The sequence below is a fragment of the Psammomys obesus genome, unplaced genomic scaffold (genome assembly GCF_907164565.1).
Source record: "Psammomys obesus unplaced genomic scaffold, mPsaObe1.curated_primary_1811, whole genome shotgun sequence".
NCBI lineage: Eukaryota > Metazoa > Chordata > Mammalia > Rodentia > Muridae > Psammomys > Psammomys obesus.
In genome coordinates this window covers 5,917,943-5,941,155 of record NW_026590859.1, presented here as the reverse complement: position 1 = coordinate 5,941,155, position 23,213 = coordinate 5,917,943, and the positions used below count along the sequence as shown (strand labels likewise).

At 42.3% G+C, this 23,213-nt stretch overlaps 1 protein-coding gene and 1 pseudogene across 1 annotated transcript in view; one reads left to right on the top strand and one right to left on the bottom strand.

Annotated features, from left to right (window-relative positions):
• Ush2a (usherin) overlaps positions 1-23,213 on the top strand; it is a 665,632-nt gene that overhangs the window by 245,620 nt on the left and 396,799 nt on the right. Inside the window, exon 21 of the mRNA XM_055609194.1 lies at positions 17,064-17,194. Within this exon, the coding sequence (XP_055465169.1) occupies positions 17,064-17,194 (131 nt within the window). The remainder of the gene's footprint in view (positions 1-17,063; positions 17,195-23,213) is intronic.
• LOC129678445 (small nuclear ribonucleoprotein E-like) lies at positions 18,027-18,304 on the bottom strand (annotated as a pseudogene).

Below are 23,213 nucleotides of genomic sequence, written 5' to 3'. Positions count from 1 at the left end.
AATTAACCTCCTGTGTTCAGCTCTCCGAGTGAGCAACTTTGGCAGGTACCCTTAGTGCTGGCAGACCTGGGCCATCCTTAGACAAAACCCACAGAATGCCAGACAGCTAACTTTAAGCCCTTTTAGAAGGGACTAGCCAGTCCCCTCTCAGTCCTCAGCTGAGGACATGGAAGGCAATAAGATCACAAGGACTCATGCCTGACAACAGCAGGGCCCCCTCAGAAGTCAGGTACCCCACCTCCCACACCTGCTACACACATTTCTTCATCTTGGAACCTGATTTCCTGGGGCTGTTATTCAAGAGAAAATAACAGAATGAAGTCCGTTTAGAGGTTACCCTCACTCCAATTCAAATGACTTGGAATATGGCTGAAATAGATGTCACAAAAACAACCAAGGGATGAGCTAGTGGGTAATCAAGTCTCTCCCAGCGAGAGGTGCTCCCGAGTCAGGAACACATCCCCCATTCCCCCAGCTCCTTAGAATTTCCCTGATTTTGCTTATGTATGCACCCTATTTTCTATTACTTAAAAATGAAATTGACAATGAATTTTTAGAACACAGACATTGGGAAGCTAATTGCATCCAAGGGGAGCAAGATAGGGACAGGGGGAAAGAAAGGGTTTTGCAGAGAGTTAGGAGCACACAGGGACCCTTGTGAGCTGAGTGCTTAATTACCCTCCTCACTGAAAAAAGAAGTGCTTTTGTTCATTTGTTTAAATAAATGGCGATTCGGTAAAACCAAAGAGAAAGAGGAGCCTTGAAAAACGTTGCCATCCCAATTCTTATGTTTCTTCAGCCATTTCCAAGCTGTAGCTGAAGGGCCCCTGGGGAATCCCATTTCCTTTGGAGACTGTAGGCCATGGTGAGTTAGGGTGGGCCCGAGAGCTCAGCGTGGCACATGCACGGCCTTGTGTGCAAGCCCCATACTCAAAAGAAAAAGGAATCATCCGAATAGGGTAATTTAAAACTTGTGAGTTGAGCAAATGTCCCGGTTGTATGGTAGAGCATCTTTAGGGTATATGCCCAGGAGTGGAATAGCTGGGTCTTGACTTAGTGCTATTCCCAATTTTCTGAGAAAGCCTCAGACTGATTTCTAAAGTAGTTGTGCAAGTTTGCATTCCTACCAGCATTGATTTGCATTTCCCTGATGACTAAGGACGTTGAGCATTTCTTTGTTTCTCTGCCATTCGATATTCTTCTACAGAGAATTCTCTCTTTAGCTCTGTAGCCCATTTTTAGTTGGATTATTTGATTTGCTAGCGCTTAATTTATTGAATTCTTTATATATTTTAGCTATTAGTCCTTTGTCAGATGTAGTAAGATTAGTGAAGATATTTTTCCAGTTTGTAGGCTGTTATTTTGTTCTGTGTTGATAGTGTCCTTTCCTTTACAGAAGCTTTTCAGTTTTGTGAGGTCTCATTTAGTAATTGTTGATCTTTGAGCTCATGCTGTTGGTGTTCTGTCCAGGAAGTTGTCTCCTGTGCCAATGAGATCAAGGCTCTGTCCCACATTTTCTTCCAACAGATTCTGTGTGTCTGGTTTTATGGCATAATCTTTGATCCACTTGGACTTTTATTTTATACAGGGTGATAAATATGGATCTATTTTTATTTTTCTACATACAGAATTCCAGTTAGACTAGCACCATTTGTTGAAGATGCTATCTTTTTTTTTTCGATTGTATGGTTTTGGTTGCCTACTCTTTGATCACTTCCCCTTGGCGGGGTGACCTTGCCAGCACACAGAGAAAGAGGTTCCAGGCAGTTCTGATAAAACTTGATAGGCTTTGGTCAGCTAGTAGGGGAGGAGGACTCCCCTTTCAGTGCACTAAGGGAGGGGGAAATGGGTGAAAGAGAGAGAAAGGGCGGGGCCAGGAGGTGATGAGGGAGGGGCCTACAATCAGGATATAAAGTGAATAAATTGTAAAAAATTTAAAAAAATAAAAATCTTGTCAGTTATATGTGAGCTGATTGTGCCATAGGGGAGCTTGAGAGAAATTCATCCTGGTCCAGGCAACAAGGACTATATGATATGCTTAGTAAGATACTATTATGAATATGAAGGTTTGCATTGTTTTTTTTAAGCCTGTGCTTTCTTAGGCTGATAGGCAGGGGTTTCTCCTCACCTGCCAGTGGCAGATAAAGGAGGCATTGCCTTTGATCTTACAGTACAGACAGAACCCTCCTTGCACCAGCCACCCTTAATTACACCAGGTTTTGGGTGTGTCCCTGCAAGAGAAGGTCATGGCGGCCACGGTAATTAGAGAAATGGCATCAGGGGAGATGCACACTGCCCCCTCACTGTCAAGGCCTCCTCCTCGGAACCCTTAGCATTTGGCAGATTTTTTGCTGAGTCTGTGTTTCTGACTTCCAACCTGATGTAAGGCTGAGTCCTTTCTTACCTTTATCTAGTATTTCTGCCGTGACTAGCAGAGCTTACAGGGTTCCTGGGTTGAATGGTCCTGTGGGACCATTCATTTGGCAGATTTTTTGCTGAGCTTTGGCATTGCCTTGTTGTATTTCTTCCTGGAGATATTTCTCCCCATCCCACTTCCCCACCTGTCCTTCTCTGTGGCATTTGTACTTTGACCTATTGTATTTGTCTAGCTCATTCATTAGTTTGTTTTCCTTTAAAAAAAAATGTATTCTTCTATTTCACCCATGCAGTGTATAATCAATGCTCCTCCCCAAACCTGCTGTATATTTCTGTCTGCGCTTCCTGTCAGTTTTCAGTAGCCTAAGTGGTACCTGTGTGTGTACTTGAGTTCTGGTGTTATTGTCTAAATTTGCAACATTTCAGCTCATTATTTTGGCTTTCATTTTGATGTATTTTTATACTTTTATCTGGCTCCAATCATGTTCCTTTTCTGTATCAATTTAATTATTCTCTGCCTGCGTGATATTGTGTCTATACAATTACTGCTAAAACAACAACAAAAAGGTTTCTATTTAATTACAAACCGGAGCACCATCAATTCTGCCTAGAGACCACTCAGAGCACCACCGATTGGCAAGGTGTGTGAGAACGGCAATCTGCAGTGTTCGGCCACCTTCGGTGATAGCATCTAGCCAAGCTTGGTGTAGAGCTGTGGTGCCCTTAACACCAGGGGAGGCCCTGGGGTCCAGACGAATTCTTTGTAAGAAAAAGCACCCATCTCTGCTGTGTACAGGCCACACACTCACAGCGAGAGGAGAAACTTTCTTAGATGTTCAACTGTATTCGGCTTGACGCCCTGCCCTTGGGACTTTTCTGTTGCTGTAACAAAGTGCCATGACCAGAGAGCGAGAGATGGCTTAGTGCCTGAGAGGGCACTACTTTTCCAGAGGACTTGAGTTCAAGTCCCAGCACTGACATCAGGGAATTCACAACTGTCTGAAACTCCAGTTTTGGGGTCCTGGCAGGCACATGTATGCATATGCACAGACCCATACACAGGCACACAGACATGCAGAGTTCAACATAAAACACCATGACCTATGGTACCTCAGAGATGAAAAGAGGTTACAGTTAGCTTACAGACTGAGAGACAAAGCACATGATGCTGGGAAGACATGCAGCAGGTAGGGAGGGGTCTTGAGTGGGGGTTGTGTGATTCCTCCTGAGTTTTCATGTGACCGATGCTTCCGAGTGGTAACCGGCCCAGAGCAGACAAAGGAACCACAGTAAATGCTCTGACTTAGGAGAAGAGAGGGAAAGGCACAAGACCAACACATGTGAAAGGGAAGCCACGAGACACCTGAGCATGTATGCCAGCGTTTATTCAAAGGGCATAATGTTTCCCAAATTCTCCATACTTAACAACCATATTAGTTCTCAGAAGTGTTCAGGGGGGTAACTAGCTGCCAGGCTTATCTGAACCTGTTGTCAATGTCCACTTGGTGGACATGGTCCTCAAGCGTACCAGGGTCTGGTCGCTTTTTAGGCCAGATTCCCATAAAAGGGTCACTGTGTCTTCTCGCTTCTCGTGTCATTCCTCGTCTCCCTCAGCAGCCCTTGGGCCCTGCACTCAGTGCCTTGCAACCTGGTTCTGCAGAAGAACAGTCTCCCTGTGAGTCGGGCATGGTCTAGGGCTGGATCCTCTGCCGACTTTGGCTTCCTTCTCTGCATGACACACGTGGTTGGTGTTGTCCTTTATTTCATGCAGACAAGTTGACAACTAAAAATAGCCATCTCGAGAGCTGGGTGCTCATAATTGTTGAGCCGTCGCTCTGGCCTCTCCCGCTTGGACTTCCGAGGTCTAAAGCAGACACATTTGGGCTATACACAAATTCTGTAGCCCTGACGTTGTGCAACTGTCTGTGCTCCAATAGCATCCCTCTTCCCACTCTCTGTAGGCAGCGCCCATCTGTTGTATCCTTGCTGCATTTTAAAATCAAGCTCATGCTGTGCCTTGTCCACATGATGCAGAATGACACTCCCTGAGACTATGGCTGCTGGGTGAACATACCACCTATGACCCTGCTAACATGCTAGGTCCATTTCGCCTTCCACTCCAGGTCTGATCTGCTCCTCTAGACAAGTACACTCTATGATACAAATGCAGTCGTCACAGAGGCCGACAGAACATCACCACGGTTTTGTTCTGAAGAAAACGCTAGCCTTTTGTTGTGATGTTGAGGCCTTTTTGTGGCAATTTCCTTGAGATGAAAATGCTTTTGCACAAATCCCATTGGGAACATCAGAACCTTTGTGGAACGGATTCAGTACAAACTTGTCATATTCAAATTAGGCTTAACGAAGAACAACACTTTCACCACTATTGAGGACAGTCAACACATAAATGTAAGATTCTTATGAAAGACAGAACAATGGTGACTGCAAAAACAAAGCTCTTGCATGGAATTCTGGAGTCAGGTAGCTTCAGTCCCCCACGGTCTAATTGATTGTTCATTGGGCTCACTCAGCCAAAAGTAGAGAGAAACTTTGTATAGACATCATTAGTTTTTCTCCATTTAGAGATTAATCATGAAGAGCTCTGGCTCTTTAATTCTGTAATTTGTATATTTAATGGGCTGCTGCAGAATCTATGACAGTAATTAGCATAGCCTGAAAACTCATTAATACGCAACAACATGATTAATGCAACACTAATGCAAACATGACTGAAGTTATTTGGGTTATGTAGTAAGAAGATTAAAGCTAAAATGTCCTGTTTGTTTTACCAGTGGTGAGTATTACAGGGAGAAAAAAAAAAGAAAATAAAAACAGGTATCAAATTAGAAAGAGAAAAATGAGCAAAAATAGGAAGTGAGGTTTCCCTTTCACTTAGTTGTAAAGTTAATGAAATAAATGTTTTCCTTATGTGTTTATTCGTCCATGCCTTTATCATTATTAAAGGTGAGTTTGCACTCACCCTTTCAGCTAAATCTAGTTAACCTTTTAGCAACTTTAAATAATATTATTCTAACATTGAAAACAGTTTTTAATTATAGTAATCTAAACCAGTCCATAACACAATTCTGTTTTAAAACCAATGCACATTATCAGCTGTGCCATATGTGTGGAGTGTTGGTTCCTAATTATACAAAATTTCTATATTACATCCTTCTCTCACTATAGTCACCTTTGAAGTAAATATTTATATTTTATATTGTAATATTACAATCTGATTCACACACTTATGTAATTATTCAATATTAATTGAAAAAATCTACTATACAATCATACTTTGGAATGTTGAACACAAAGATTGTCCTTTTCTCCTGATCTTCACATACGTGTTAAGGTCTGCTAGAGTCTCCTTTCCCCTCCCCGTCTACTATAATGTGCTTTATATTAAACTATTTCCAGTTCTAAAAGACATAGTTCTCATGTTTAGAATTAAGTGTCAAATAATTTCTAGTCTCTTAACCTAAATGTCCATTTTCAGTTTCTAACATACATGAAGCATTATGTGTCTGTGTTTTCATGTTTCGTTTTTTAATTCTAAATCTTCATTGGAAGTACATTCATGACTTTTTTTTTTTCATTAAAAAATATCAAGTGTTAGTTCTTGTGTTTGAGGTAAGCCTCAAAGTAGAAAACTAAATTTGTCCTGGCGGTCACACTTGGTAATGACTGTCCTCACAGGAAAGGCTGTTTCCAAAGCAAGGATCTCAATAGACAGGACAAAGCATGTGGGTAATACCTCCTATCAAGAGGTGCCGCTGTTGGTGGCTTGTGACAGGACGATAGGCGCAGTAGCTTCAGGGTGACTCTCAGATCCTATTTTTCAGACCCTCAGTGAAGGAGTAGAAATGACCTACTTGTTCACATTTATTTAAGAAGGTGTCTTGTCAGAACTAATGTTAGATCATGCCAAGTCCTGTCCATAGAATTCTTCACCTAAGCCAAGTACTCCTTTCATCATATCTGGAGTTTAATTTGGAGTAGAAAGTTAAAGCAATATATTTAGAATCTACAATGTTTTGGGAAACTGGTCCTTGTGTGTCACCTGCATGGGAATATGTTTGACTAGCCAACTAACCGACGCTTTTAAAGCGGAACAACTGTATTCTTCAGAAATGTACCCACTTTTAACTTATTTTTTAAGGGACTGTAGAAACACAGATGAAAATGCACCATTGATAAAGCCATTTGCTACTGAAGTCTCCACCACTGTGGCTTTTGTTTGCTGGACACTTATTTAATGAGACCATTACCAAATTGAATAAACAGCTGCGGAGAGATTCCCTTTTAGGTGGAATTTTGAGAACTTCTCATGTAAATAGGGTTTCTTTTTTTAATTATTGATAACTCATATATGGTCATCCTGGTGAGTGGAGTGGGACAGAATCTGTTTGCACACAGTATCGCACACAGTTCTGTTCTTCCGTGCCTGGATGATGTGGAGTACCGTCGGCTGCCTCCAGGGACAAACAGGGCATGTGGTCCTCCTTGGTGGAATTGTAACGAGGGTTCCAAGCCCTGGGGCTCTAGATCAAGTTCCTGGCCACTGTAACAGCTGGATGTGGCTGAGGATTTTCCCTCAGCTTCAGTGCTGTGAGCGGAGAAGACAGATTGGTTGGTGGGCTTGCTGGTCGCCAGCCTTGCTCTAAGTTCATGGTGAAAGAAGAGACTCTTTCAGGTGATTAATGTAGGACACCATAAGTCCTGTCTGCCTCTGCAGCATGCCCAGCCACAGGCACCTTCTCACTTGCATACACTACCACCACCACCGCTCCAAACACATACACACACGCGCACACACGCACACACACACGCACACCCACACACGCACACTCACGGTCACCATCACCACCACCATCACCAAACCCAACAGTATTACTTGGCTGATTTTCCCAGTAGACTTTGGAGATCATAAACTTGTTTTGGCCTAGATCACAGAAAAATGAAAAGATGATAATTAAAGATTACCCCTCCAAACAAAAACAGATACCGTCTCTAAACTAAGCTTTTGGATAGTCTGTGAGTACCTGCTCCTCCATTTGCAATATGGACTCTATGAAAGAGGAGCACCATCTAGAGGAGACAACCACTGTGTATTTCTTGAATAAAATAAAGTTTTATTGCAGTTTCACATGGGCCTGAAGGTCCTTCTAATGAGGGGATCTCTTCCTGAGGGCCGATGTGCAGGGCTGCAGGTGCTGAATGCTACTCCTCCAACATCCAGATAGCATTTAAGGAAACCTCCTTCCTTCTTGGAGGTGGGCAGGAATTCAAGGGCTGGATGTTGTGTCCAGGGTGAATGTGTACAGACTTGAGAGACACTGGACAGAAGTGCAGACAGCAGAGACACACAGTACTGATAGGGACCAGTCACAATCCTGATTAGGACACAGTACTTACAGGAACATAGTACTGATGGGTCACAATACTGATGGGGACACAATACTTACAGGGACACAGTACTTACAGGGACACAGTCCTGATGGGGACATAGTCCTGACAGGGACACAGTGCTTACAGCAGCTGTACGGAACATCATAGGTGAAAGCATGTGATCACCTCAGTTCAGGAAGATTTCTTCTCTATGCCCCTCGAGGGAACTGGTATTAAACATTGCTAGAGGTAAAGACGAGCTACAGGAAAATCAAATGCTTGGCTGCAAATCACACACAAAGTCAGCGCTGGGATTAGTATTTGAACATTTTAACTAAGAAAGCTCGACTCTTACATTCAAGGGTGGGTGTGTGCATGTGTGTGCGTGTTTGTGTGCTGCATACACCTGTGCCTGTATGAGCAGATGCCCCTCTCTCTCCCTTCACCCCCTCTCCTTGTCTTTTGTTCTTTCTTAAGACAAAGTCACTCTCTGAACCTGGATCTTCCTGTTTTGACTAGACCAGCTAATCAGCAGGTCCCACGGCTGCTTCAGCCTCTGATCACTGTCCCCAGCTCTGGAATTACAGCCACGTACCGTCACACCTATCACACACACACACACACACACACACACACACAGACACACCGGGGACCCAACTCAACTCCCCATGCATGGGCAATGAGCGCTGAACTGGTTAAGTCATTCTCTCTTAGCCCTCCAGCCTAGGCGGAGCTCAACCCTTTTGTCTAAAGTCCTCTTTCCCTCTGAAGGGCTCCCCTTGGGTGGGGGGGTAGAGGGGCACTCAGGCTTCACCAGCCCGGCTTACCTACTCTGCAGAGAATAGCAAACAAGTAAACAACTTCCCCAGCCATAGCATTGACAGACATGTGCAGCGAGTTGAGTGGAATGGTCAGTCCTAGCCATTTTGTGGGTAGCAGCCAGACTTTGTGTGCCCATCCTCTAGTGACATGGAGGATGCACGATGGAGTTATTTCAGCACATGGGAAGTCAGCTGTGTGGCCGTGCTGAGCAGCAGGATGCCCGCCCCTTCTACCATCAGGTGTTTTCTTGCTTTCTTTGAACTATTTTAACTTCCTCATAGTACCTGAACTTCAGCTCTTTCATTTCATATTGGTCTACACTGAAAACCAGGATTTTTCCTCATAATGTCACTGTCACTGGTGCAACCAGCACCTCACAATCTACTGTCCCAGTCTGAAGGTTTTATTTATTTGTTTACTTATTTATCTACTTATTCATTTATTTTGCATGCACCATGAGCTGACGGTAGTATGTTAGAGAAAGAATGAGAGCACCCTTGGCTCTAATTCTGGGCCCTTAGCTCCAAACGGGGCAGGAGGGCGTCACATTGCTTAGACTGCTTGAGATCCGGTCACGTGGCCACAGAGGGGCTTTGATGGGAAGGCCCTAGGAGTGACTTCTTTATGCTGTTTGGTGTCAGTGATGTTTGCTTCATTTGGGGGATTGCCACAGAAGCTGCTGAAATCATTCCACACACAGGTTCCTCGGCCATTGGACTGGAGCTGCGAATTGTTAGAATTTGATTAATTTTTGACAGCACTTGTCTTATAGCATGAAATACGGAACATTTCTCCATGTTTAATACATTTAGTATGTTGGCAAATAATTCTTGAACTCAATCATTTGGCATGAATCCATATAAAAATAAATGTACAAAATGTGTATGTTTAGTTCTGCATAAATTAGGTGCATGTGGATCTTCACTGAGTTAGAAAATAATAACATATCTGATAAACTTTAGAGACATGTCAGAAAGTTTTCAACTTTTCACAAACAGAACAAAAATTCCATTTTACATAAAGACGTTTTTGTAGCTAAAATTTTTCTTTAACCTAAGCCTAAACACTTTTTTTTGTCTAGATTCACTTGTTAAAATATTAATAATAAACAATTAAGGCAGATACTTCAAGGAACCAAAATGCATGCTGGGTATTGGGTTACTTACAAAAGATAAAAAAATAAAATAAAATAAAATAAAATAAAATAAAATAAAATAAAAAACAGCAGGTATATTGGATAAATTATAATTCATAGTTCAGTTAAATTGTGTCAAAATTAAATAGCATTGTGATTTGAATGTTTAAACACCCCACAGGCTCATATGTTTGCTGGAGTTGTTCTGGAAGGTTGTAGAAAGAAGTATGTCACAGGGGTGGGTCCCCTGTTTGATCGCGCCACATTTCTAGTCCACTTTCCTGGGGTGCCCTGTGGCCAGCCACCTCATCTTCCCGCTGTCGTGCCTTCCCCACCACAGTGGGGGCAGCTCTTCAAACTGTAGGTGAACTGTCTGTCTTTAAGTGGTGTCTTGTCAGGCATTTGAACACAACAATGAGGAAAATAACAAATCCAGTCATTCCGCTCCTGTTGTCACAACCACAAACTTACACACAACAGTTTTCGGAAACAGTTTAAAAGTGGAATTTGTTATTTAGCAAATGAAGTATGTTTAGATGATTTAAATTAGATATATGTAGCATCTGTGCAAAGTTGATCGAAAGTCTTAATTGTAAGGTATTGGCAAAGGCATTCAATTACAAATGTGATTCTTTAAAATAATATAGTCAAGTCCCGTGAAATCTTGATTTTATATTAGTAACTACATAGAAATCTTGGTGAAGTCATTTGGAGGAAGGGATAAATAAATATCTATATTTATACAGACATGTCTCTGTTTATATATAAGCCAAATGTAGATGGACATCTGCATATTAGAATGTATATACCTATAAATACATATGTGTAATATATAAGCATATGCAGACAGCCATCTCTCTCTTTCTCTATATATGTATATTCATCTATAATATTACTTTACCTAAACTTCCATCTGTATTACATATAGTTTTACAGTTATAATTAGACTGAAGTTGTTCTGAATCATCTAAAGTATTTTCTGTGGCTCTTGGTGGTGTTTAGAGCTCTGGAGCTCTTGGTCACTCTTGATGATCAAATTTTCACTGTTGGCTGTTATTATTGGGAATCTTATTTCCTTATGTTTGTCCCTTTAACTAAAAGGCATCTTGTCTTTTAAACATGCCTAACTGGTTCTTCTCTCTTTTAACTTTAAATTTTCTAACACTTTAATGCTCATTATAGTCATGTTTTGTTCTGCCCGATTTCCCAAAACAGCAACTCAACAAACAGACATAGAGAGAAGGAAGGAAAGTCTGTAGAAAATGGGCCAGAAACATAGTTATGAAATAAAAAATAAAAATTAAAAAAAAGTAATTGGCAATGTCAGCCATCAACATCTTACCCATTGGCTCAGAAATTATGTCAGTTTTTCCCAACTTGTCAACAAAAAATAAGGTTTATCATTTTTACTGTGGATGTTGTCCAGGAGAAGACAGAAGTGAGATACATAGTGATTGACAAGAAGGGGACAAACTTACCAGACTCTTCCAGGGAGCATAACATGTATTTGAAAGGGAGAATAACAAAAAAAAAACTACTGTATGTAATATGTTTAGAGTTAAATAGTTTCAATGCATGTACAAACAAATACTTGGATTTGACTCAGCAGTAACACATCTGAAAAAAATTTGATCTTTAATGCAATATAATATATAATATCTGTTATAATTTAACACGCATGTTTTTGTTTATTAAAAAAGTATAGTAATTATTTTAATGTTATGTTAATACAGAAAGTAAATGAGTTGAGATAAAATTATATAAGCTAGCCTTGATCATTCAGTTCAGTGCATGCTTATTGAGAAGCTGAGTTCTCGTCCACTCGGAAATTGAGAGGAAGAACAGACTGTCATATATAAGAAATTTTACAAGATAAAAATGTTCTGCAAAGCTGTATCTATGGAGCAGAATACTAGCACAGAGACTGACTCTGGGCCCAGTGTTAGCATGCTAAAAATAGAATTCCCAAGATGAAACATTTATTTAGCAAATATTTTGAGGATTCTGTTTTGTGCCAGCCACTGTTTAAGGTGTTAAAGATGCAGAAGTAAATAAAACAAAGTTCTTCCAGTGTCTGGTGCTTTCTGAGGACATTTTAAAATAGTCAGAAGAAAACAAAAATCTGGCTGAATCTCACACTGTTAGACGAAAGAAAGGAAGGAAGGAAGAAAGGAGGGAGGGAAGGAAGGAAGGAAAGGAAGGAAGGAAGGAAGGAAGGAAGGAAGGAAGGAAGGAAGGAAGGAAAGGAAGGAAGGAAGGTAGGAAGGAAGGAAGGAAGGAAATATAGTGTTAGTGGCTATAGTCTGTAACAGACAGGAGATAAAATCTTTTGTACCAAAAGAGTACTTAAAATCAACAATAAAATGAAAATTCCATTGTGTTGGTTTAAATAAGAATGACCCCATAGGCTCATACATTTGAAAGCTTAGTCATCAGGAAGTATGCTACTCAGAAGTATTAGGAAATATGGCCTGTTGGAAGAAGTGTGTCATGGGTGATGGGTTTTGGGGTTTCAGAAGCTCAAGATAGGCCAAACGGCTCTCTCTCCTCTCTTTCTTCCTGCTGTCTTTGTATCCCATTGTAGAACTCTCAGCTACCATGTCTGTCTGTGTGTTGCCAGGCTTCTTCCCATGGTGATAGTGGACTAAAACTCTGCACTGTAAGCCTGCCCCAATGAAATGTTTTCCTTTGTAAGAGTTGCTGTGGTCTGGTATCTCTTCACAGCAACAGAGAACTGACTAAGACACCATATATCTGAAAATATGGTGAAGCTTTGTACCAGTGAGAAACCATGCTATGAGTGAGAGAAGTTCAAATTCGGCATTCATTCTAGAGATACAAATTAAAAAGCAGAATAAGATTCTGTTACCTAGTCCTTCTGATCCTCCTTGGTCTATCCTGGAAATGCCAGCCCCGGATTTCTACTAATATTCAAACTGTGCTGAGCCTGACAATGGTTGTAAAACCATGAAATATGAGAAAGAAGCAAAGCAATTTGAGAAGTCTCTTGTCGTGAACTACGAAATGAAATGGCAGTTACCTTTTAAAGAGTGAAGAGAGGGAGGGGGCAGGAAATGAATGACAAAGGCAGAGTGGCTGCCTGAGAGGATGCTGTGATGAGAGGGTGAAGGCAGAGGGCTGGACCTACCTTTACTAGAGCATTCAATTAGGGAGGGGCATCTGAGGAAACAGAGTGAAGAGTGAGATGGTAAACTGGGCAGGTTTTGGGAGAAGAACAATTACAAAGTCCATGAGCCAGATAGAATGGAGGAAGAGAGAGAATGCATGACCGGAAGTGACACACACAATGGAGCCAAGAGAGTAAAACAGGAAGCCTTGAGCCAGAATAGGAAGGGGCAGTGATGGGACTGGAGTTACCGTTAGTGGATATGTGCTGTGCTCTGTGTGTGTGCTGTGCTGTGTGTGTGTGTGTGTGTGTGTGTGTGTGTGTGTGTGTGTGTGTATGTGTCCTGTGCGTGTGAGTATGAGTATGTGCTGTGTAAGTGTGAATGTGGGTGTGAGTGTAAGTGTGTACATGTGCACAAATGATGGGGACTTTAAAGAAGGAAGCCCAGCCGTGAGGGAGATTGCTGCAGGGGAAGGCAAGGGGAAAGCGACAGCCCACTTGTGATATCAAATATTAAACTTTTTAGTATCTAAACTTTTGACACATTTTGAAATTTTCCTGCATGAGCGTTGTGTTTATACAGAGTTGAGCCTTCTTTTCCCCTCTGGTCTTCTCTCATGTTCTCTCCCACTTGTCTCTGTGAGCGCTTCCTTATCTAGTGTTACATATGTGTGAACACATCCGTTTGGGATCTGATGCTCTATCAGGAGGATCATCCCTGTAGAAGACTGGGTCGTCTTCGCTTAGCAACTGCTAAGTGCCTGAAGCTCCTCATCTAGGTGTGGGGCCCTGTGAGATTTTCACACTTGCCGCGCATGTTGGGATACCAACTGGATATAACATCAAGACGGGCTGTTATGAAGATTCTACAAGTGTAGCTTTCTGACATATCTGGAAAACGCTGTCTCATAGCAGATGTCCTGGTCCTCTGACTCTTACAGTCTTTCTGTGCTCTCTTCTGTGTTTCCTGAGCCTTCGGGGAGGGTCGTGGTATAGATGGATAACTGGGAATTGGCTCTCCGCAGCAGTACCTGACGGCCATCTAGCTGAACTGAAGAGCCTCTCCTTAAGAGGGAGTCCATGGCTGCAAACCTAGCCAACAGCTGTGGCTGCTGAGGCCATGGGCCCTTAGGGAGAACCTACTGTTGTCACATTCCTTACGCAATATAATTCCCAGCTGCATTCTAAACGCCCATCCTTCTATCCCTAGACAAGTGTACTGTCAGCCCTCAGAGCTGGAATTTACACTCCATCTACTTGTTTACGAATTTGACATTTGTCTACTCTTGTACATACTGTGTTTTACTTCATATATTTTCTTCCTTGTTATGTATATTCTCAAATATATATATATATATATATATTCAAATATATCTCTGTACACATAATCACTGAATGTATTTGCTGACACTTGTTCCACTAGCCTAGAGCAGAAGCCACTAAATTTTGATTTCTTAAATATTTCCCAAATGAATGTGTAAATTTAGAGATAGGACACACACTCTATGATTTCGCATCTCTGGATACAGATATTGAAATTTGGCTCATTTCTTCTCTGCCTTGCCTTGGAAAGTGCTGATCTCCCTTTTATAGAGTAGGCAGTGGTATTCACCCCGTTGCCTGCTCAAGTCGGGACTGTAGTTTCACACAGTTGTCTACAGCGACGCTTTCGGCACTCTTGTTTGGCAGAGGTCCACAAGTTTTCTTCCTCTCGGACCAAAGATGGAAACACATTTGTGAGACAGAGGGGAGTGAGGGGACAGGGACTCTGCAGCCCAGCTGCAATCAAACCCTCTACTCTCACAAGGGACCTCATATCTGCTTTCATTCCTTTGGCCAAGGGATGTCACATGGTGGAGCCTAAGTCAGTACTGTAAATATGTGACTTTCTTTGGGGAAAAGAGGGTGTTAATTATTTTTGAATAATTGTGCATTTAACCATTCTATCTCATTGTAAATTCAATAACATTTTCTTTATTTCATACATTCATCAAATTGTTATTATGTTTATATTTACATATATTTATTTGTGAGTTTTGTTCATTTAAATAATTGATTATACAAAGTAGGCATTTGCCTCCAATGCTAGGAATTGTCTATCTGGATAGTTATAGTAGTCTAATTATTAAGAACATGCTTCAATAGAGTTGTAAGTTTTCAGTTTCCTCCTGGAGTGTCGGAGAAAGAAAATCATTTTCTCTTTATCTTGGCAACATTGAGAAAAAAGATGTTAAGATTGAGCGAGATGTAGCTGACATCAAGATGCCCTTTCCTGCATTACGTTTCCCTTCATGGGAGAAACTTTCCACTCTGTACAGATTTATATATCTCTTGGTCTAAAAGACATTTCTTTGTTCTGGAAGGCTTGCAGATCAATGAGTTTGGGGAAACACATGCATTTGCACACTTTTTGAATGATGTGTGATAATTAAAATATTCCCGAATGCGTCTTAAATATTTAAATATTTCCATAATCCTTGGGTGCTTTTTCATTCACCAGATTTCTCAAGTTACAGCCAACAGTGGTGTCCTCAGATGGAATACTGCTTCTCCCTCCCTCCCTCATATTCTGGCTCCTTTTGTCTCTGCTGGTGTTCTGGACATGCCATTTGTCCATTAGTAGAGAGGCAGAGCAGCCTTCATTTCTTCAATTACAGCTATTTTTCTTCAATGTCTTTGAGCTATCTAGCTTAAAAGCTATAGTTTTCATCATAGTATTTGAGAGCAAAGAGAAGATCAAAAACTGCTGGTCAGGCTGAACCTCCCATCTCCCTTCTCCTCACGTAAAATCTCAATATATTTATAAAACTCTGCTATGCTCTGTGTTAGAGTAGAGTGGGAAGATGGACCAGATGTGATGTCTGAGACAGTTGCACTGAACCAAAGCTCAGCCCCTTTCAGCTAGACAGCCTAGAGTACGTAGAGTCATCTGAGAAGTGTGTCTCAGTTGAGGGATTTGCCAGATCACACTGACCAGTGAGCATATCTGTAGGTGGCAGACAAGATTGCCTTGGTGGTTAATTGATGTCAGAGGACCCAGGTCAGGGTGGTGTCACCAATCCCTGGGCAGGTGGTCATGGGCTGCCTAAGGAAGCTAATCACGCAAGAGTCTGGAGATGAGGCACCAAGCAGCTTCTTCATTGTTCTGCTCTAAACACCTCCTCTTGACTGGGTTCCTAGCATGACTTCCCTCATTGATGGATTAAAACCTGTAAAGTCAACAAATGCTCCCCCTCTTAAGTTGCTTTTGGTCATGGTGTTTAGTGTTTGTCATAGCAACAGAATGAAACTAAGCCTATCACATGCAGATCCTCCGTCATTAGCCCAGCTTAAAGAGAGATTTTTCAAGTATTTGTAATCCTGGCCTATTGTGTATTACTGCTCACATGAGAACTCATTCATTTTTTATTATTGTGTTTTAGCTTTTGTTTGATCTTCAGGTATGCTCTTGATCACTTCATTCTTACAGTCTGCTCTGCTAATTTTGTATTTCCAATGGGAAGTCCTAGAGCAGACCATGACTTGAAAACGCCACTGCCAGTTTCAGCACCTTAAGTGAAAACCCTCTGCCTAGGAAGCTCCCACACTTGTGCTGTGCAGGTGATGACCCAGGGCGGGAGATGGGTCCTCCCAGTGTCTGTGAGAGGAACACTGCCAATCAGTGTCTACAAGAGACAAGAGTATTGAACGGTGGCTGTGTGGTCTGAAGAGTGGAGGCCCTGCAAGTCTGAAGGCTGCCTCTATTCACCAACTCAGCTCCAACAGGCCAGCTCAGCCAGGTCTTTTTGTCTCAGCATCTATTGCTGGATTTATTCTTTCATTTTCATAGTATTTAAACAATGCCCTTTGGTTTTTTTTTAATATGTCAAAAACTCATTTATTTTTAGGACCATCTGGTAATATTTTCAAACTGATAGGATTAACTATCCAATTTGGGGGTTTACAACATGTCTTTTCAGGTGGGTAATTTTTGGACACATTTAAACTTCATTTTATATTGATCAACAGGAGGATAACATAATTTCCAAGTTCTACTTAGCCTTTAACACGGGACATATTTAAGCCAATTGGCTAGGGCCATCCAAGCACACTGCTGTGCATAATTTCCTTACTGTGTTCATTGCTTCATAAATAACAATGTAAGTAAAGATATACTTATCAGAAAGAATCAATGAAGCGGCAGCCCTGACTAACTGACGTCATTTGCATCTCCAGGCGTCAAGGCCAGCTTCCGGACAAAGGTTCCTGACGGACTGATCACCCTCGCAGTGTCCCCTGACAACCAAGAAGAGTATTTTGCCCTTCAGTTGAAGGATGGACGTCCTTATTTCCTTTATAACCCCCAGGTAAATTACTAGCCATCACAGTTGACAATTTTGACAATGGCCAATGGATGCCAGATACTGAGGTGAGAGAAGAGATGTGCCTGGTGAATCCTCCTCCGAAGGTTTTCAGCAGAAGTTCTGCTGTCTTTATCTCTCAATCAGTAGTCTTCAACCTTCCTAATGCTGCACCCTTTCATACAGTTCCTCAAGCTATGGTGACCCGCAACTGTAAAATTATTTCATAGCTACTTTGTAACTGTAATTTTGCTACTATTACAAATTCTTCTATAAATAATCGGATATGTACAATATCTGATAGTCAACCTACCAAGGGGCCGTGACCCACAAGTTGAGAACCATGGATCTGCATCTACCAGTGAGGAAAATGAGCCTTACAAAAAAGAAATGACAACCCACAGCCAAAATGTCAGAGCTCTCTTACAACCCCATCTATTCTACAAAGCTACGTGCTTAAGATTTGTATGCTACCTTATGAAGGTTTAAACTGTAGAGTTGTGCATGTTGTGGTCCTGGAAGCCTGGCCTTCCATGGCTGGGGCTTGAGAATTGCAGTGAGAGATAGCCTTGGTACATAGTGAATTCGGGTCAACCTCAGCCCCAGGTTAGGACCATGTCACAAAATATGTCAAAAAATTGTTTAAGTAAATCTGAGCAGATTTACTTCTCCCCCCCACCTTTTTTAACAAAACAATCACACAACATTTATTGTCACCTGATAAAAACATAAGAGCCAGTAAAACAATATGAGTAACTGTTTTAGACCATTCTCCTAGCAGAAGACACCTTTAAAAACACTGAACGGCCTTCTCGACATCTCCCATGCTTGGCTGTTTCTAGTTGGGAACACTTTAGAGGAGAGGAATATTATCTCCTTTTAGTACGATCTAACTCAGGTGTTTTCTTGACTTTATTTTAGAATGAATCTCTTCTGCATCATCTAATATGAGATTCATATACTCATCAAAGCCAGTAACACAGCCCTCTGTCCTCATACTAACATGCTCACACAGCCATAGCTGAATGAGAGATCTATTCTGCAAGCATCTGAAGATGAGGCCGTGGGTGGCAGCATCCTCTACTGCAGCTTCTGGCCTTGGCCACGATACACCATGGTGGAAGTCACCTACGTTTATTCTTTCTTCAGAGAGTAAATTATGGCTTCGTTTTCTCTTGTGCCTGTGTTCTTCCCTCTTTCCTTTTTTTCATTCTTAACTACCAGCAAACATTTAAGTGGCTTTAAAGTATGATAAACTCTATGTTTCAGATGCCAGTAGTTTTAAAGTTGGCTATAATTGTTGCCCTGGGAAACAACCTAAAAAGTAGGCAGTCAATAATTAATTTAAACTATTTTGTGACTATTTAGAAAGAGATGCCTGAGGTCACATGAGCATAAAATGAAAGGTGTTTTGGCCTGAGCTGTCAGTCTTCGCAAGTATCATGCTGAATTGTCACTTTTTGGGTGCGACTTTTCCTTGGAGGTTGTGAACGAATGTGTTTGCCCTCAGAAACGACACCAATGACAGACCCAAGAAATGGTCTGCAAGTTTGGCTGGACCAACCAGTGAGTCTCTTGGGGTTATTTAAAGGGGGCATAGACGATGTTCAGCCAGCTACATCTCCTCCTGAGGATGGGATGGGATTCACTAAAGCCGAATCTGTGGGAGCTTCCTACCCAAGTTGCAGGCAGTTCCATGAAGAAGCTTCTCCCTCAGCTGTTGGCTACGCATACAACCTTGAGCAAAAACACTGGGAAGTTGTCTTCTCCTCAGTTAGGAAGTTTAGTGGCCATTAGCCATTAGGCAACCTGGGACCTGTGAGTGATTTAGCAAGGAATAGGACTATTCACTCTTTTTTGCTTTGTGAAGCTGAGAACTGGGGACAGGCTAGTTCTTCCCAATGTCTTCAAAGGGACCTGATGGGTCCTGAGCTTGGGAATTAGAGATGACCTTTGTGACAAGGACCCACTGGATGCCCACCCCTGCTGGAAGCTTCTTATTGGATGCTCATAGATACAGACTAAGCAGATAAAAAGCATCACCAGCAAACCCAATAGCCAGAGAGACAGCGAAGCTGCAGCTGCCACAGGAGGCAGGGCAGATGGTAGCTGTAGACAAAAATCAGCACACTAAAGTTGATTCAATTACAGAGCCGAAAACATTATGTTTTACCTTTGAAAACTTTAAGGAGATTAATTAAGAGAAAAGATATTTTGAAGCTTAGATTAGTAGAATGTAAAGTTAGAGAAAGTTCTAGAACAAGAAGAGGAATAAGATACGAATAATATAACATGTGAAATTTCTGCATTGATAAAGAGCCTATTATAAGTTTATTTAAAAAAACCCCAGCAAGTCCTAGCCAAGATTCAGCAGGCCATCCCTGTGCCAGGCTCACATTCCCTCTACCCAGAGTGCTGCACGGCTGAACCCACTCACGGACACATTGATGATGTGGACATCCTTGTAGCCCATTTCCCAGGTGGGCATTCAGAGCCACGAGTACATCTCCCCCAGTGTCACGCTGTTACTAAGTTTCATGTTTTAAAACCATGCAACTGAGGCCTAAAGCCAGGGAAGCACGTCTGTAACTTGGGGAGAGACTGAGGCAGGAGACTAGCCAAAAGTTCAAAGTGAGCCACATTCCAGGAGACTCCATCCCTCAAAGGGAAGCCTGACACAAGCACAAAATGTCTCCAGGGTTTGCATTTCTTCAGTGCTTCTTTTCATCAACAAACAAGGATGCTTCTGAATATGCAAAAACTTAGGACAAATAATGGCCTGGGTACTGTGTGGGAGGAGACTATCAAAAAGGCATCTGAACCAAAGGAGAAAAGCTTCTAAAATATGCCCAAAAGAAGCCAGGATAAAGGATGAACCTCATTGCATTAACTTAACCCTGAGCATACAATGAGTGCATGACTAGCCATGGGTTTTACAAGCAGAGACTGTCTTCAAAATGGAAGGCTATTTATTAAAGCAAGGGCAAAATGAACACCATAGCAAAGCAAAGAAAAAAAGGGGGGGAACCTCAACAAATAAAACTAGCAGTGAGTTAAAGGAGTGAATGAAAAGATATTTTTAATTAATTATTTATTACAATTTAGTCACTTTTTATCCTTACTGTAACCCTCCCCCACCCCGTGTCTCCTCCCTGTTTCACCCTCAGTCCCTCTTCTGCCCCTATATCCCTTATGTGCCTTCTTAGCATAGGAGGTGTCAGAACTCCATCATTTGATGCCACTTTTTCATAAGATAAAGAATGATTGTTAAATGAAAGTTTTCTGAGAACACACAGATATACAGCGTAGACACAGAAACCAAATGCTAAATTGTAAAGCTCCACAGAAAATCAGGGGAAACAGTGAAAGAGGGGAGCAGAGGACGGAGGAGGAAGAATGTCACTGAGGAGTAAAGGCCACACTCTGCGGCCACCCCTTGTCTTAGTCCTACCTGGGGCTGTTTAAGAAGCCAGATGGAATAAAGCTTTGGCTGTTTCAGCACTTACTTACAAAGTTCTAACTCGGGCAGAAGGCCCTCCTTATGGATTGCAGCTCACTCTGGAAACCACCATTTCAGTCAACCGCTTTCTTGACCCTGCTAGACCAACTATTTTAGACCAAGTGATAGAAATGGTGTGGAATATAGTTTTTGTTTTTGTAAACATCTTGTTTAAGAACTCAACAGGGCTAAGAGATGGCTCAGAGAATTGAGTACTTGCTGTGAAATTGGGGACCTGGATTTTGATCCCCAGCATGCTGTGGTGGAAGCCACTGGGGAGACAGAGACAAGCAGATCCTGAAAGCTCGTTGGCCAGCCAGCCGAGCAGAGTCTACTCACTCCAGGTTCAGTGAGAGACGCTGTGTCAAAATACAAGATGGAGAGAAGTCAAGGAAGATGGTACTGAACCTTGACCTATGGCCTCCACTCATGAACCTGCACACACATGTGTATATACAAGCACATGCATGTAACACACAAACACACACACACACACACACACACACACACACGCCACCACACCTCACCAAACCCACAACTTAGAAAAAAGAGAACTTCATCCAGTCCTTGATCCAGGCTCTGGGATTAGCCTCTATGGACACAAGCATGAGAACGTGACAACATGCCAGAACTACAGGTGTCCCTCCCAGATAGAGAGCTTTTAATAAAGATGCACAGACACACCCACATCTTTAAGCACGTAAGGCAAGCGGAGAATGATTACATTATGATTCTAGATCAGAACATCAACACCCATCTCTTTTGATGTGAGTCCTGCTCTCTTTCAAAACTGTGGGGACCTTGAAGACTGCAGGGGATGGAGTGACCAAATGGTGGGCCTCCCTACTCAGCCGCAGGGCTGTCTTGATCCTGAGGATGCTGCCAGGAAGCTCCCTGGCACCAGTCACCGTGGCAGAGAGTGCTTCCCAGCACTCTGCTCTCTTGTTCTTCTCCCTTCCACCAGCTCAGCCTGCCCGCAGCAACCCCAGCTGTTGCACCCTTGTCCCACACAGCCCAATCCTGCAAGTCTACTGAGTTGGTAGATACTGGCCAAGCACTCAAAGACCTGCGCTAGGAAAAGTAGGAAGCTGGGGGGAGAAGGGAGGGTGCATCGACGCTGGGTAAGCACATCTCTGTCTAGAGTAATAATCGCTCTGCGTGAGGCAGCGGCTGCCTGTTCTCAGCACACTGGCAATTCATTCACTTCTGGAAAAGTAAGGTATTGGTTGAGCAGGTTTGCCTCGGGTGCATTTGAGAAGTCGTAATCAGATATATTATACTAAGTGCTCCTGGGCCAGGAGGCGATCCGTGAAGCATCGAGTGCCAGCGAGCAGAGGCTGTACTCAGCCACCTCTAAGGAATTCACAGCTAATGCAGGTTAACCGGACAGATCTGCCAACTGCAGAATGAAGGCGCTGATGATTTTTAGACGAGCATTGAAACTGCCAAATAGAGAAAATTTTCAGCACTCTCCTCTTGTCTGTTCTCCCTTTGGGAGAGGAAACTGGATGTGGATTCTTACGCGAGGTTGGAGATAGCCCGCATTTAGAGGAGCAGATGCATTTGTTGCGTGCACCGGATGTGGACGTTATGGTTGTGTGTGTTTTAAGCGCCTCAAGCATCACTCTCAGTCATAGTGAGGCAAGGCACCTAGTGGCCTCTGCACTGTCCCCACCACACTGGTAGTCATGTGCTCAGTGTGTCTTTCTTACTGGATTGTGTGATCCCTCGCCCGATTCTTAGGAAAATGTAGATATAGGATAAACACTTTTGGCAGATTTTCTAGCTAATGTTAGAAAGTTGTGACTAACACTGTACCGCAGTTAATCAGATCAGCCATTTTCTGAGATGAAACTTTGAACCGTTAATGATTGTGTAACACGTTGGTACTTGCCGAGTTTACTTTAGTTACTGGATGCTTTGACTTGTCCCAAAATGAGCTAAGATGGAGACTTTTATATCACTGCTTCTGAATCCAGTTATAGGAATTTAATTTTGAATCCTGAAAGGAACATTTTTCCAGGAATCTTAAAGTCACTGTCCACAACACAATTTCAAAATAACTTCATATTCTCTTGAATTTTTTAAGTTTTAAAATGCTTTGATAAACTTGGAAAGTGAATTGTTTGCACAGCTGTAAATCACAGCGAGTGAGGTCATATATCTAAAATTCACTTAGTTTCTCTTCTCTCAGTTTGTTCTGTTGGATAAGTATTTAGGGAGAAGAAAAAGATTCTTGCTGATAGGTAAAATTGGATATGTGTATCTCAGGAACTGAATTCTGGGAATCATTGTTAAGAGAGAAGAAAACAGGAGTCTGGGGTAGGAGAGATGATTCACCAGTTAAGAGTACACACTGCTCTTACAGAGGACCTGAGTTCAATCTCCAGCACCAGCTGGGCAACTCACAGCCACCTATAACTCCAGCTCCAGGGAGATCTGCTGCCTCTGGCCTCTGCAGGCAGCTGCAATTACACCACACACACACACACACACACACACACACACACACACACACACACACAC